Source organism: Limulus polyphemus, unplaced genomic scaffold, assembly GCF_000517525.1.
Source record: "Limulus polyphemus unplaced genomic scaffold, Limulus_polyphemus-2.1.2 Scaffold9493, whole genome shotgun sequence".
In the NCBI taxonomy this organism is placed as follows: Eukaryota; Metazoa; Arthropoda; class Merostomata; order Xiphosura; family Limulidae; genus Limulus; species Limulus polyphemus.
This window is the reverse complement of record NW_013675103.1, coordinates 5322-17802: the sequence shown is the minus strand read 5'-3', so window position 1 is coordinate 17802 and position 12481 is coordinate 5322. Positions and strand designations below refer to the sequence as shown.

Genomic DNA, 12481 nt, shown 5'->3' with positions numbered 1-12481 from the left:
TTGTGGTATTTTATAGACAAGTTATTGAGTGGAACTTCTTTTTTTTTTTTTTTACTTTAGATGAGGATACACTATCATATCACAACTAAACAAAAAAAAACAATGATTAGACTAAAATGTAAAATTACAATCACTTTTGTTTGATATCAAGGTAAATTCTCTCAAAGTTTGCAAAAAGATTTAATTTTTTTGTAATTTTTTTAAGAGATTTCGGTATTTAGTCAAAATCACTGACAGTCAAAAGTTTGTATTACCAATGGAACAAATGTCAAGTATATATAATTTCTAGTACGATAAAGTTAAGTAACAGATAATAACAGCCATATACAAGCTGTTTAAAACAGATAAACGATAGACTCAAGAGCTCTTCTTTTCTAAAATTATATCAGTTCATCAACTTCCAAATTCCAATTTCCTTAAGATTTATCTAATGGGAATTATTGCATCCTTATAAAAATGTTATGTCTCTTACAGTGCACACCTAAAAAAAAAAAAGATGATTCACGTTTCTAAATATTTTAATATGTAAAGCCAGAAATTGAAATACAAGTTTAAGAACCTTACAAAACAAATCATACACTTTATTACAGTTATAACAGAGTTCTTTCTCATTTTGCTACTCTTTTCTTTTAACTGTTTTTTTTCCTACAACACAAGATCGGCAGAGGAAAGCCACAAAAATAAATTATTTCAATAGTTCTTACAGACCCACTCAAAAAGTTTGAATTTAATATTTTAGCTTCTCTACTGAGATTCATCATTAGTAGCTATGAATATGAACTGCTCATTTCCATAACAGATTCAACCTAATCACAGACATTTTAAAATAACTGTCAAAAATGTATGATAAGACTTTATATTTATTGTCACTTCAAAGTAAAGGTGTTTTTTTATTCTGAAATTAATTTTGAAAAATACATACTTACAAATAAGTTTCATTCGTTCCATAATTACACGAGTCTATTATTTTTCATCAGACACATCCTTGTCAATCAGACAAAAAAGTTAAAAAATATGGTCTTTAATCATCCAAAATCAAGAAATGTAGCTGCAGCTCAATTAAAATCTATATTAACAGAACTTCCATTAGATCCTGTATTTGGCATCTACGTATCTGTTTTTACAAATACATAGAGTTTACTTTCCATCTTATAAAACAAGCGTTTTGTCTAATACTGCAACAAAACTATTTTAGTAAAACAAAATAACCTATATTTCTATTTTGTATTTATGGCAAAACTACTAAGGCTATCTTCAGCTGTCCCTAACTTTGAGCTACTGACCATCCACCAATCATGATAAGGGATCGAATATCATTCTTATAATGTAACAATGGCTTAGAATATAGTAAATAATTTTGTGAAACCGTACGGATTCAAACCTGGTTTACCAGCTTCAAAATCCACAGCTGTACCACAGGTCTAGTAAGACGACATTATTTATTTCCTGAAATCACTGTGAAGCTACACTCACCTACTGCTTATCAAGTATAATCGTAACATATTTAGTTTAGAATCATAAAATAATTATACTTTTTCTTAACATAAGGAATCACATTCACATAGACCAAATTAGAGAAATAAAACAAGAAAATGTAAGCACAGTTTAATCAATATCAAGGTATAAACGATATAATACAATAGTAGTTTGGACATTAATTCAAAAATTGCAGAGATTAAACAATGGAAAATGTCAAGGAAACAAATTTCTTTACAGTATAATTACTAAATAGTAATTTGATAAAAAATGAATTAAGAACATAAAAGTATTAAAGTAAAACAACTATTACAATGCAATTTAAAATAATAAAATCAGACTTATTGGACCAAACATGTTTCCTTGCTTTACAAGTTTTGGAATCACAGCATTGTCTTGAACAATATGCAAACTTTTAAATATCTCTCAGAAGTGACTTGCTCCAGACAAAAATTCATATCAAATCCATAATGGGATAATTAATTACATTTTTTCAATGGCAACTGTTAGGCCTAATGGGAAAAAGTAAAGGTGATGTACATGAGCTGTCTAGGAAATTCTAAATTCCACCACTCAGGCAAAGAACCCGATAACAATAATTATATTCTACAAATTCAGTCAGTACACTTTATTATGTCAGAAGAGTCTTTAAATTAGCTACAATTCCTTGGTTGATAAATAAATGAAAAGAGAAAACTAAGCATAAGAGATGGTTTGTTTTGTTTTGAATTTTGAACAAAACTACTAGAAACCTATCTGCACTAGCCATCCCTAATTTAGCAGTGATAGACTAAAGGGATGGCGGCTCACTGTCAACTCTTGGGCTATTCTTTTACAAACAATTAGTGGGATTGACTGTCACCTTATGGCTGAAATGTTGAACATGTTCGATGAAGAGGATTCAAATCCGTGACCCGCAGATTGCAAGTTGAGTGCCCTAACCACCAAGCCATGGCATAAGAAGTGGTCAGAAAATTCCAGGATGGAAAGCCTTAAAAGTGGCATAGAATATAAGAAATGTAGCAGACAGTGGACATGTATTCAGTAAGAGATGAAATCTGTCTTGACATTATACATCCATTTACAAACTACATGGTCTAGAAAGCTGAAGCAAAAACAGTAATCACTGGATGCTCCAGATCATTGCAAAAATATAGAAAATTAAAAATGTATGGCTAATTTTGCTGGAAGAAATAAATTTGGTTGAGACAATTGATCTACAATGAATATCATGATACCAAGAATCATCAGTTTTACAGAAGCTTGGAATCTATATATATCTAACTTTACATGAACAACTAGAACACACTTTAACACCAACAATAATATGAATGCACTGTCAAATTAAATGACAGATTGAATACGATACATCGCACCTAGAGGAGGACTGAATGTGATACATTGCACCTACAGGAGCATTGGATGTGATACATCATACTTAGAGGAGGACTGAATGTGATACATCGCACCTACAGGAGGATTGAATGTGATACATCGCACCTGCAGGAGGACTGAATGTGATACATCGCACCTGCAAGAGGACTGAATGTGATACATCGCACCTGCAAGAGGACAGAATGTGATACATCGCACCTACAGGAGCATTGGATGTGATACATCACACTTAGAGGAGGACTGAATGTGATACATCGCACTTAGAGGAGGACTGAATGTGATACATCGCACCTGCAGGAGGACTGAATGTGATACATCGCACCCGCAGGAGGACTGAATGTGATACATCGCACCCGCAAGAGGACTGAATGTGATACATCGCACCTACAGGAGAATTGGATGTGATACACTGCACCTACAGGAGGATTGGATGTGATACGTCGCACCTACAGGAGGACTGAATGTGATACATTGCACCTTGAGGAAGACTGAATGTGAGACATCACATCTAAAGATATATTGGATCTGATACATCACACCCAAAGATATACTGGATCTGATACATCAAACCCAAAGATATACTGGATCTGATACATCACACCCAAAGATATACTGGATCTGATATATCACACCAAAAGATATACTGGATCTGATATATCACACCAAAAGATATACTGGATCTGATATATCACACCAAAAGATATACTGGATCTGATATATCACACCAAAAGATATACTGGATCTGATATATCACACCAAAAGATATACTGGATCTGATATATCACACCAAAAGATATACTGGATCTGATATATCACACCAAAAGATATACTGGATCTGATATATCACACCAAAAGATATACTGGATCTGATATATCACACCAAAAGATATACTGGATCTGATATATCACACCAAAAGATATACTGGATCTGATACATCACATCTAAAGATATACTGGATCTGATACACCACACCTAAAGATATATTGGATGTGATACATCACACCTAAAGAAGTATTGGATCTGATACATCACACCTAAAGATATATTGGATCTGATACATCACATCTAAAGAAGTATTGGATCTGATACATCACACCTAAAGATATATATTGGATCTGATACATCACACCTAAAGATATATATTGGATCTGATACATCACACCTAAAGATATATTGGATCTGATATATCACACCTAAAGATATATTGGATCTGATATATCACACCTAAAGGAGGATTGAATGTGATACATCGCACCTAAAGGAGGATTGAATGTGATACATCGCACCTAAAGGAGGATTGGATGTGATACATCACACCTAAAGGAGGATTGGATGTGATACATCACACCTAAAGATGTATTGGATGTGATACATCACACCTAAAGATATATTGGATGTGATACATCACACCTAAAGATATATTGGATGTGATACATCACACCTAAAGGAGGATTGAATGTGATACATCGCACCTAAAGGCAGATTGGATGTGATACATCACACCTAAAGATGTATTGGATGTGATACATCACACCTAAAGATATATTGGATGTGATACATCACACCTAAAGATATATTGGATGTGATACATCACATTTTAAATACAGGTTAGCCAAAACCATTCTCTCCTTGAGTGGCTTAACTGTGGTATTACATTCTAACATTGCAATTCAGTGAAATATTCACCATTATTAGAATAATAAGTTAATCAGTTTGAAGTCAGACACGAAAGATTTCTACCTTATTTATCTCTGACACTGAAGAACATGTTTTTAAACCAAGTAACCATTCTTTAGTTTACACGGATCTCTTCACCATTCAACCAAGAATGAGTAACTAAGTAGTACACATAATGTATGATCCTACCAGGAGAAGGTAAAGTACTTTAAAAAAATTTGATTACACAAACAGATTCTGAGCTAACATAGACACTATAATGAAAACAATAGAAAAAATTTCTACTGTTGTAGTGTGCAAACCTTAGGAAACTTGATGTTAAGAAATCTTCAAAAACTGGTCAGTATATGTCTGATGAATGAAACTGTTGTAGTAGTGTTGCAGTAATTTTGAAGAAACACTGATGGTAAACTTTAGGGCACATGGAATGACAAAAAAATGGGCCCTCAAAAGAAACTTGAACACCAATTATTTTCATACAATCTAAAGACTGTGAAAAGTTGAAACTGAAAAAATTAATTAAAAAAAGATTTACATATATCAGATAACATTTCTAGTGAACCTAACTAGCCTGAAAAAAATTAAATATACCATACAACAATGGTAATGAACGTAACTAACCTGAAAAAATTTGGTCTGAAAACGTGTGAAGGCACAACCTATTCTCAAATCCAATTCCTGTCTTGCATCAACTGATCGAGCTTCATTTTCGTTTGGTTCTCCTAAACTGTTCATTGCTGCTTTAATGTCTCGTTCGGTTATGGCACTGAAGTGAGCACGAAATATCGTCTGGTTAAAAACAAGATTAAAATAATGATTAAGTCTCAAGGATAATAAATTCATGCTTACATGAAAAAAAAGAGGAGTTAACAACAGAAGAGAAAGAACTGAAATAGAAACACCGGCTTTAGAAACCAAAAAATAAAATGTGTCAGTTCTAGTCTCATTAAAACAAAATACTGGAGTGAGCATCTACTTAAAAACCAGCAAAAGTATGCATTGTAAGTTTCTAGAAACTGATTATTATGACTGAAGTTTGAAAATTATTTCCTTCAGCCTACACAAAATACAGTAAACGATCTTTCTATACAGTCACAATTTAAATATATTCACAAGTGCTATTGATGGTCAAAATGGATCCAAATGTATTTAAAGTATAAACTATATCTTCAGAATTTAAAAAATAAATATGATGTTCTGGTTTTCTATATTTCATGAAAATGATAAGCCCTGTTAGGAACGATTCCCATTGTTCAAAGCCCCTTGTGATAATCCACACTCATAATACCTATATATTATTGAAATAAAATAACAACCCCCCCCCCCCCCCATGTTGCTTTCAATGGTCTCTGATGCATATTTTGTGTGAACTTGATTGTAAACTCCGATGTACTATTATAGAATTTGCCCCCAAAGAAGAAAGGTCAACCTTTCAAAAGTGCTCAGGTGATAGGTTTTTTTTTATCACTACGTATCAAGACTTCTTGAACCTATGTGTTTTTCTGACATCACTAATGTACTATTATACACATACCATCAATCAAATAGTGCTGACAAACTGCTTTCAAGTTAAGGTAACACAATTGTTACGACTTATTTTTATATTTCTGTCTTATGTGTATATTGTTTAAAACAATCATTTGTATATATTAGTAACAAATATTACTTTATTACATTGTAGCTTTGTTTACTGTGATGTTAATTTCTGTTTTGAAACAAAGATTGTTTTTTTTCTATTAGATACAAAAACTGAATGATGCCTCATTAATGACGGTCAAAAAGTGCTTTTAAGCATTAAAATACATGAGGGTGTGATGGGAGACAGATAATTTTGAATGCAATAATCATGACCACAAATTAATCATAAAATCACATAAGTTGTAAAAAAGTGTACTTTTGTCTTCCGTGTTCTGTCCGTTGACTTTTACAATATGTAAATGCATAGAGGTCACGATATGACCTTAATTTATCACAGCAAAACAAGTCACATTAACTCACCTGCTCATTTCGACGCATCGTCGGCTTCATAACATTTTTGACTGCGTTAATAACCTCAAAACAAATATTTTCCCCTTCCTTGTCACAATCCAACCATAGGATTAAGTAGTCACATCCTCTAGCCTATAAAGTAAATTAAATTCCTCAAAAAATGGAATAAATTTCAATTTTCACAAGTAATTCTTGTACTAATTTTAAAAAAACAGTATATGTATATCCAAGTTCTGTACTTTGTACACTAAAATAATATATAAAATCAAATTTATCTACGAGATTATTCATCAAAACCGTTTAATAGCTAAATGAACAAACTTTTGGTGTACATGAGGAACGTAAAATAAATATTAAACTTCAACTTAACTTACATAATAATAAACACAAAATTTGGTAAAAAATAATGACACATTTTCATTGATTGAGTGTAGAATTATCTAAGAAAAATAATGCTTTCCAGGACTAATTTATAGTTTTGATCTATGTAGGTAGCTTGCTGTGGCCAGAAGTTAATGATTATTTACTCATTGTGATACATCAAAGCAAACATAATCTTGGAAAAGGTGCAATTTGAAACTGAAGGAAACACAAAATTATATTACAAGGTTACTTCATTAATAGATTCCTAATGAGTCAGGTTTAAAAAACAAAACAAAGAAGACATGAGAAAGCCACAAGTAAAAAGACTGAACAAGCTGAGTACTTCTTTCTTCAACCCTGTAAAAGTAAGGTTTATTTTATAAAAGCTCCTGGATTTCCTGTTGCATATTGGATGTCTCTTCTTACATAGGTTTTTGTTCTTCTTTAAAATTAATTCCTCATTCTCTCTTTTATTGATTAATTCAATCTCCTCTATGTGGCTGGAGTAATTTGATGACTTGGCCAATAAGAATGTTTATGTATTTTAATTTCACTAAATGCAACGTCAATGTTTTTGGGTTATCGTAATTTTGAGCACATTTAACATTTTCACTATGAAACTGGTTGATTCGACTAATCTTAGAACTACCTTGTGACCAATAAATTATACATCCTATAGCTCTTTATGTACTAAGTTTCTTCATGAAATTTGACAAGCTTTTAGTTAACTTTACAAGCCTGTTGTTCACAAAAGAGTCAGCTTTATAATAATGAAGTTTTATTAAAAACTTGTCTGTGCATTTATAAATTATTTACTGAGTCAGTCTGAATGAAAAGTAATTTTGATGCTAAGAATAAAAATACTTCATTTTACAGTTTTCATAATCTCTAGAACCTCCTAAATGAATATCAAAATTGTTTGTGGTAAAACTTTATATCTTATGTATTATTTCCTCTACTCTAACTGTTTAATAAAATCATTGCAAGATAATTTCTTTATTTTGTTTGAAATTTCCTATCAGAGCTTTGTAGACAGTAGAATGCTGCATTTTGTATTTATAGAAAGAATATTTGATCTAAAATGTAATGAATTTGACAATGTTCACCTAATATAATAACAGAGCAACTTACCCAAACTGTGTTAAAACATACCAATAATTGACATAGCTAAGCAGCATCATCTGCATGCTCTTGCAGGCTCTGATATGGGGGTGGGGCAATTTTCCTAACTTTTTAATCCCCTCTTATTATTTTCCAAATTTCTGATGTTTCCAGGTTCAGGACACTGTCATAGCAGTCAGTGCAGCTTTATGTAGTTGGTATTCTTAAGAATACTCAAATATTCAACATTTCACCCTCTCTTTAAAGTTTGGAAATTTTGACAAACAAGAACTGAATGTAAGAAAATTCCTTACCTCAACTTCAAGAAGTTTTGGAATTGATAATTTAGGATTGGCTTCTTTCTTCTCTGTGGTTGCACTAAAAAGCTCTGCCTGTGACAGAATAACAATTAATAAAATTAATGTAGTAAGCTTGAAATCAATATTTTGTTGATAGATTTTGTGAATGTATTTCCAAAAAAGATGCCATTTTTAGATGGCTATAAAAATATAGAAGTATTCACACATTTAAAAAAAAATAATTAATCTGGTGCATAAAAGCTGTAGAAGTACAATAATAAACAATATGCACAAAACTAACTGCTAAGATGATATCAATCTTGTATGTAGATATACGACATGCAGGTAAATAACAGCTCCAAAAGAGTCTATTTAACATTCTACACTGTAACTTAAGTCACTTGAAGACACATAATGTAAGTTTCAAGAAATTAATACAAGATCATTTTATTTTTGTTAGACTTTTCTTTCAAAGCTTTTATATCAGTCATGGTCATAACTGAATTCTAATTATAAATTACTTTCCAAAGTGCCTTTTTGAGATACACTTTCATTATGTGAAACAAAATGGATATTATCCACCCTCTTTTGTGCATTACTATTATTATTAGTAAATTAGAATGTATCATTCAAAACCTGAAAAGAAATAAGTTCATAAAAAATCAAAATAAGAAAAAAACAATTCAATCCATTGAGATCATTCATCATTCACATAAAAAATAATAATTACTTCAATTCATATACAGCTCCTTCTTTTAATGCAATATGACCCTCACTATTATAAAATATTTATGGTTCCAAAGTGTAAAGCACATTTTGATGTCAATGGGCTGAGAACAATGAACCCTATGACTCTCAATACAAGTATATTAATCACTAGGCCATACCTGGCCCTCTTTTATTCCTAGTAATCATATTACAGCCTTTAACAATCCACCTTTTAATGTGTCCATAGACGATTGTGAACACCTGAATTAAGCCTCCCCTAATTCTATAGAGAAAATGGCTAAAAGTTTGAATCTCTATTTATAGCTTAAATGAATTAAACATGGACAGCAAAGCTGTCTCTACACACCCACCCACCCTTGAAAACAAACACCTCCTTTACTGTCAGGAAATTACTGACTGCTCTTTTAAACTCTTGTAAAATGCTGGCATGCACTGCTACCAACATAAAGTCATTCCATAAGCCAATCCCCCCCCCCTACCATGTTAGAAATATATATAAAAAACTGCCTAAACTCTAGCCTGCCCTTTTCAAATGTTAAACTCATGTTTATTGGTCCTATTGTGTTCAGAATATAACACACACAAAATGAAATCTTTATCCTATTCATCCCCCCACTTCTAAATGTTGATATATTTTTTTCCTTTCCCTAGTAAGGTTACCACTTACACAACTACAAACGAGTGGTGTATTTTCTTCACAATTTACTTCAGTTTGTATCATCTTCTAAGCTCCAACAATGTTAGTTAGTCCATGATGTAATAAAATCTCTGAATTTTGTGCACAATTCTGTGAACTCTGTTCAAAACTTTTGCCAAACCTTTCAACAGTGGCACTGATGACGTATATAATAATACAATAATTAATTAATCATTTGATACGAATAATAAATCAATTAAATCTGAAAGTTGATTAACTGTAGCTTGAGAAATAATTATAATCATATGATACCTCAATGATATACAAAATGGTGAAATAAACATTCTGTATTTAATTTTAGGGTGTAATAAATATTTTATATTATTATTATAAACGAAATGTGCTGATATTTTTGAGAAATTGTCCAACACATTTCTTGCAAAGAATCAGTGAAATTATTACAGAAAAAATTCATACAATTTCTTAGACTACGGGGTAGGTATGCCTCCTCAAAGTTAAGCTATATTTTCATTGTTTTAATTTAATTGTTTGTTAGTGGAAGTTGCTAATTATGATGATGATGCAATATCTAGGAAGTTCATGAAAGCTAAAAATTGAGAAGATTCATGTAATATCTAGAAAAAGGATAAAATATGTAATCAATGAATAAGAAATCAGTTCAGTGCCAGTCAGTTAGGTCAGTGTCAGAAGTTATTCAGTGTTAGTAGTAAGAGCTACTGCATCTACTCTACTACTCAGTTACTTGGCGAGTTACGTGATATTTACCTAACCAAGCTAATTAAGTATCACAGTTTATATTGAAATGTTGTATTTGAAGTTTGGCCTACATTTAATTAGAGTTCACGTTGAAAAGTTAATGTATTTAAAATTATGCATATAAGGTAATTCGGCTATAAAAAAGAAAATAATTTTTTATCATTATGTGTTCTGTACTTGGCATTATTTTTTTACTATATAATCCAAGAGAACCTTCCCAACAATCAATGAAAGAACACATTACAACAAAGGTTAATATATAATGTTTTAGTAAGTGATGGTAATGATAAAATATAAATGTATGAGCAACTATCTTCATTAACATACGAAACCTATACTCAATTGTTTGCTGATGATATAAAAATAATAAAACTGGGTTAAGTCATACAAGCTTAATTAATACCAGTTGGTTACTGTAGGCAAAGCTTGCTATATACATTACAATATAGTATTTGGATATAATTTTAATTTTTATGATGCACCATATAAAAACCTTTCTTATAAAATTTCAATCTAGTATTAGTATAGGTTGTATTTTTTTATAACTAGTACACTATAAATTTATAAGGTAGTATCATACATTGAATTATTGTTAAGCTAAAATTTTAAATAATGAATTCAATTAAAATCTTACCGGGTCTACCCTGTCCCAGTTGTTATATTTTCCAATGAAATCCATGGACATCACATGTCCACAAACTGAGGTCATTTTGAATTTTATCCTCTCTGACTGGAAAAAATCCTCATATTCATGAACTGAACAAACACCGTTTATACCCTTGCGGGTTTTCATTTTACCATTTGACAGTATATTGGCTAGTGACTGAGCCAGAGAAGGTTTCTCTGCAACCATTAAGGCAGTCTTCATCTTTACTTCAGCCTTAAGTTAAGGTATCGAATGAAATACGTTTTAAAAACTACTGAAAGTGAAATAGAACACTCCGACTCCGAGCTATCCTTTCTGACTACTTTACGAGATAAAATTTATTCTTTATAATATTAATAATTCACATCTCTTGACTCGAATATTTCGGCAGTAGTACTTACTAGAAAAAATGTAATACAGCGGTTATACGAATACCAGTATTATAATACTAATGATAGGCAAGTTCTAATACTTCTTTTAAGATGTCACCACAATCGACTTTTCCCTCTGTCTCGTTATGTTACGCCTTTTACATGGGCTCGGCGAGAGTGGAAAGATATTGTAATTTGGATAACAACTTCCTCAAACTCGGAGCTACAAATTACAGTCTTTAAGTTGTGTGATTTTCATGGTTACTCATTCGAACTTTGAGGTTTGTTATCTCTACTAGTTCAGCGCAAAGTTGTTCGCTTATTAATTACGAATTTTAAATGATAAATAACAGCACATCTACTCGTAAATGCCAACAGAAAACTAACCACTAAATTTAGGCCTAATCTCCAGATACTCATCAACACTTTTATGTAAAGTTGAAGTCCCTAAATACACTAGATGGCAGCTCTGTTCCCGCGATTTACCACCCTATTGTTTTTTTTATGGTATTGTACTGATTAAATATTTCTACTTTTTATTATACTTTTAAAGCACCTTAATTTAATCTCTATGACACATTAATTACTATTCTTGAAAAAGTATACACTTTTTCATTATAACTAATATTTGTGTTAAATTCGTAAATTTATAAAAAATATTAAAAAATAAGAGCGCATAACCTGAAAGAAAAAAGTTTCTGAAGCAGACGCATCTGAAAAAATAAAAATAAATACAAGTCATTGACCTAGGCAGTTGCTATATTTATCATGGAAAATAATAATAATGTTACGTCTCCGTTTGTTAATTAACTTTCCGTAACTTCGTTCCGACGAAACTTTAGCGACACAAGTCCTTACTTAATAAAACTGGTTTATTCTTTCCGAATACAACTTTACGATACACTTATTTTCAACAATCACGTTAAAACAACGCTATATCAACGAACGTCAACAATACTTCTGACTGCAGTTCACTTACTCACTATCTACACACGCGTTATATTATTCTCCCGTCACGTT

The 12481-nt window shown here is 31.4% G+C and overlaps 1 protein-coding gene across 1 annotated transcript in view; it reads right to left on the bottom strand.

Annotated features, from left to right (window-relative positions):
• Positions 1–11874, bottom strand: part of LOC106475947 (DNA topoisomerase 3-beta-1-like) — a gene marked incomplete at its 3' end in the record, with an annotated part of 16364 nt that extends 4490 nt beyond the window's left edge. Inside the window, exons 1-4 of the mRNA XM_013936622.2 lie at positions 11079–11874; positions 8317–8394; positions 6548–6670; positions 5171–5338 (exon numbers count right to left, since the gene is read on the bottom strand). Coding sequence (XP_013792076.2) covers positions 5171–5338; positions 6548–6670; positions 8317–8394; positions 11079–11312 — 603 coding nt within the window. The remainder of the gene's footprint in view (positions 1–5170; positions 5339–6547; positions 6671–8316; positions 8395–11078) is intronic.
• Positions 11875–12481: the final 607 nt, after the last annotated feature.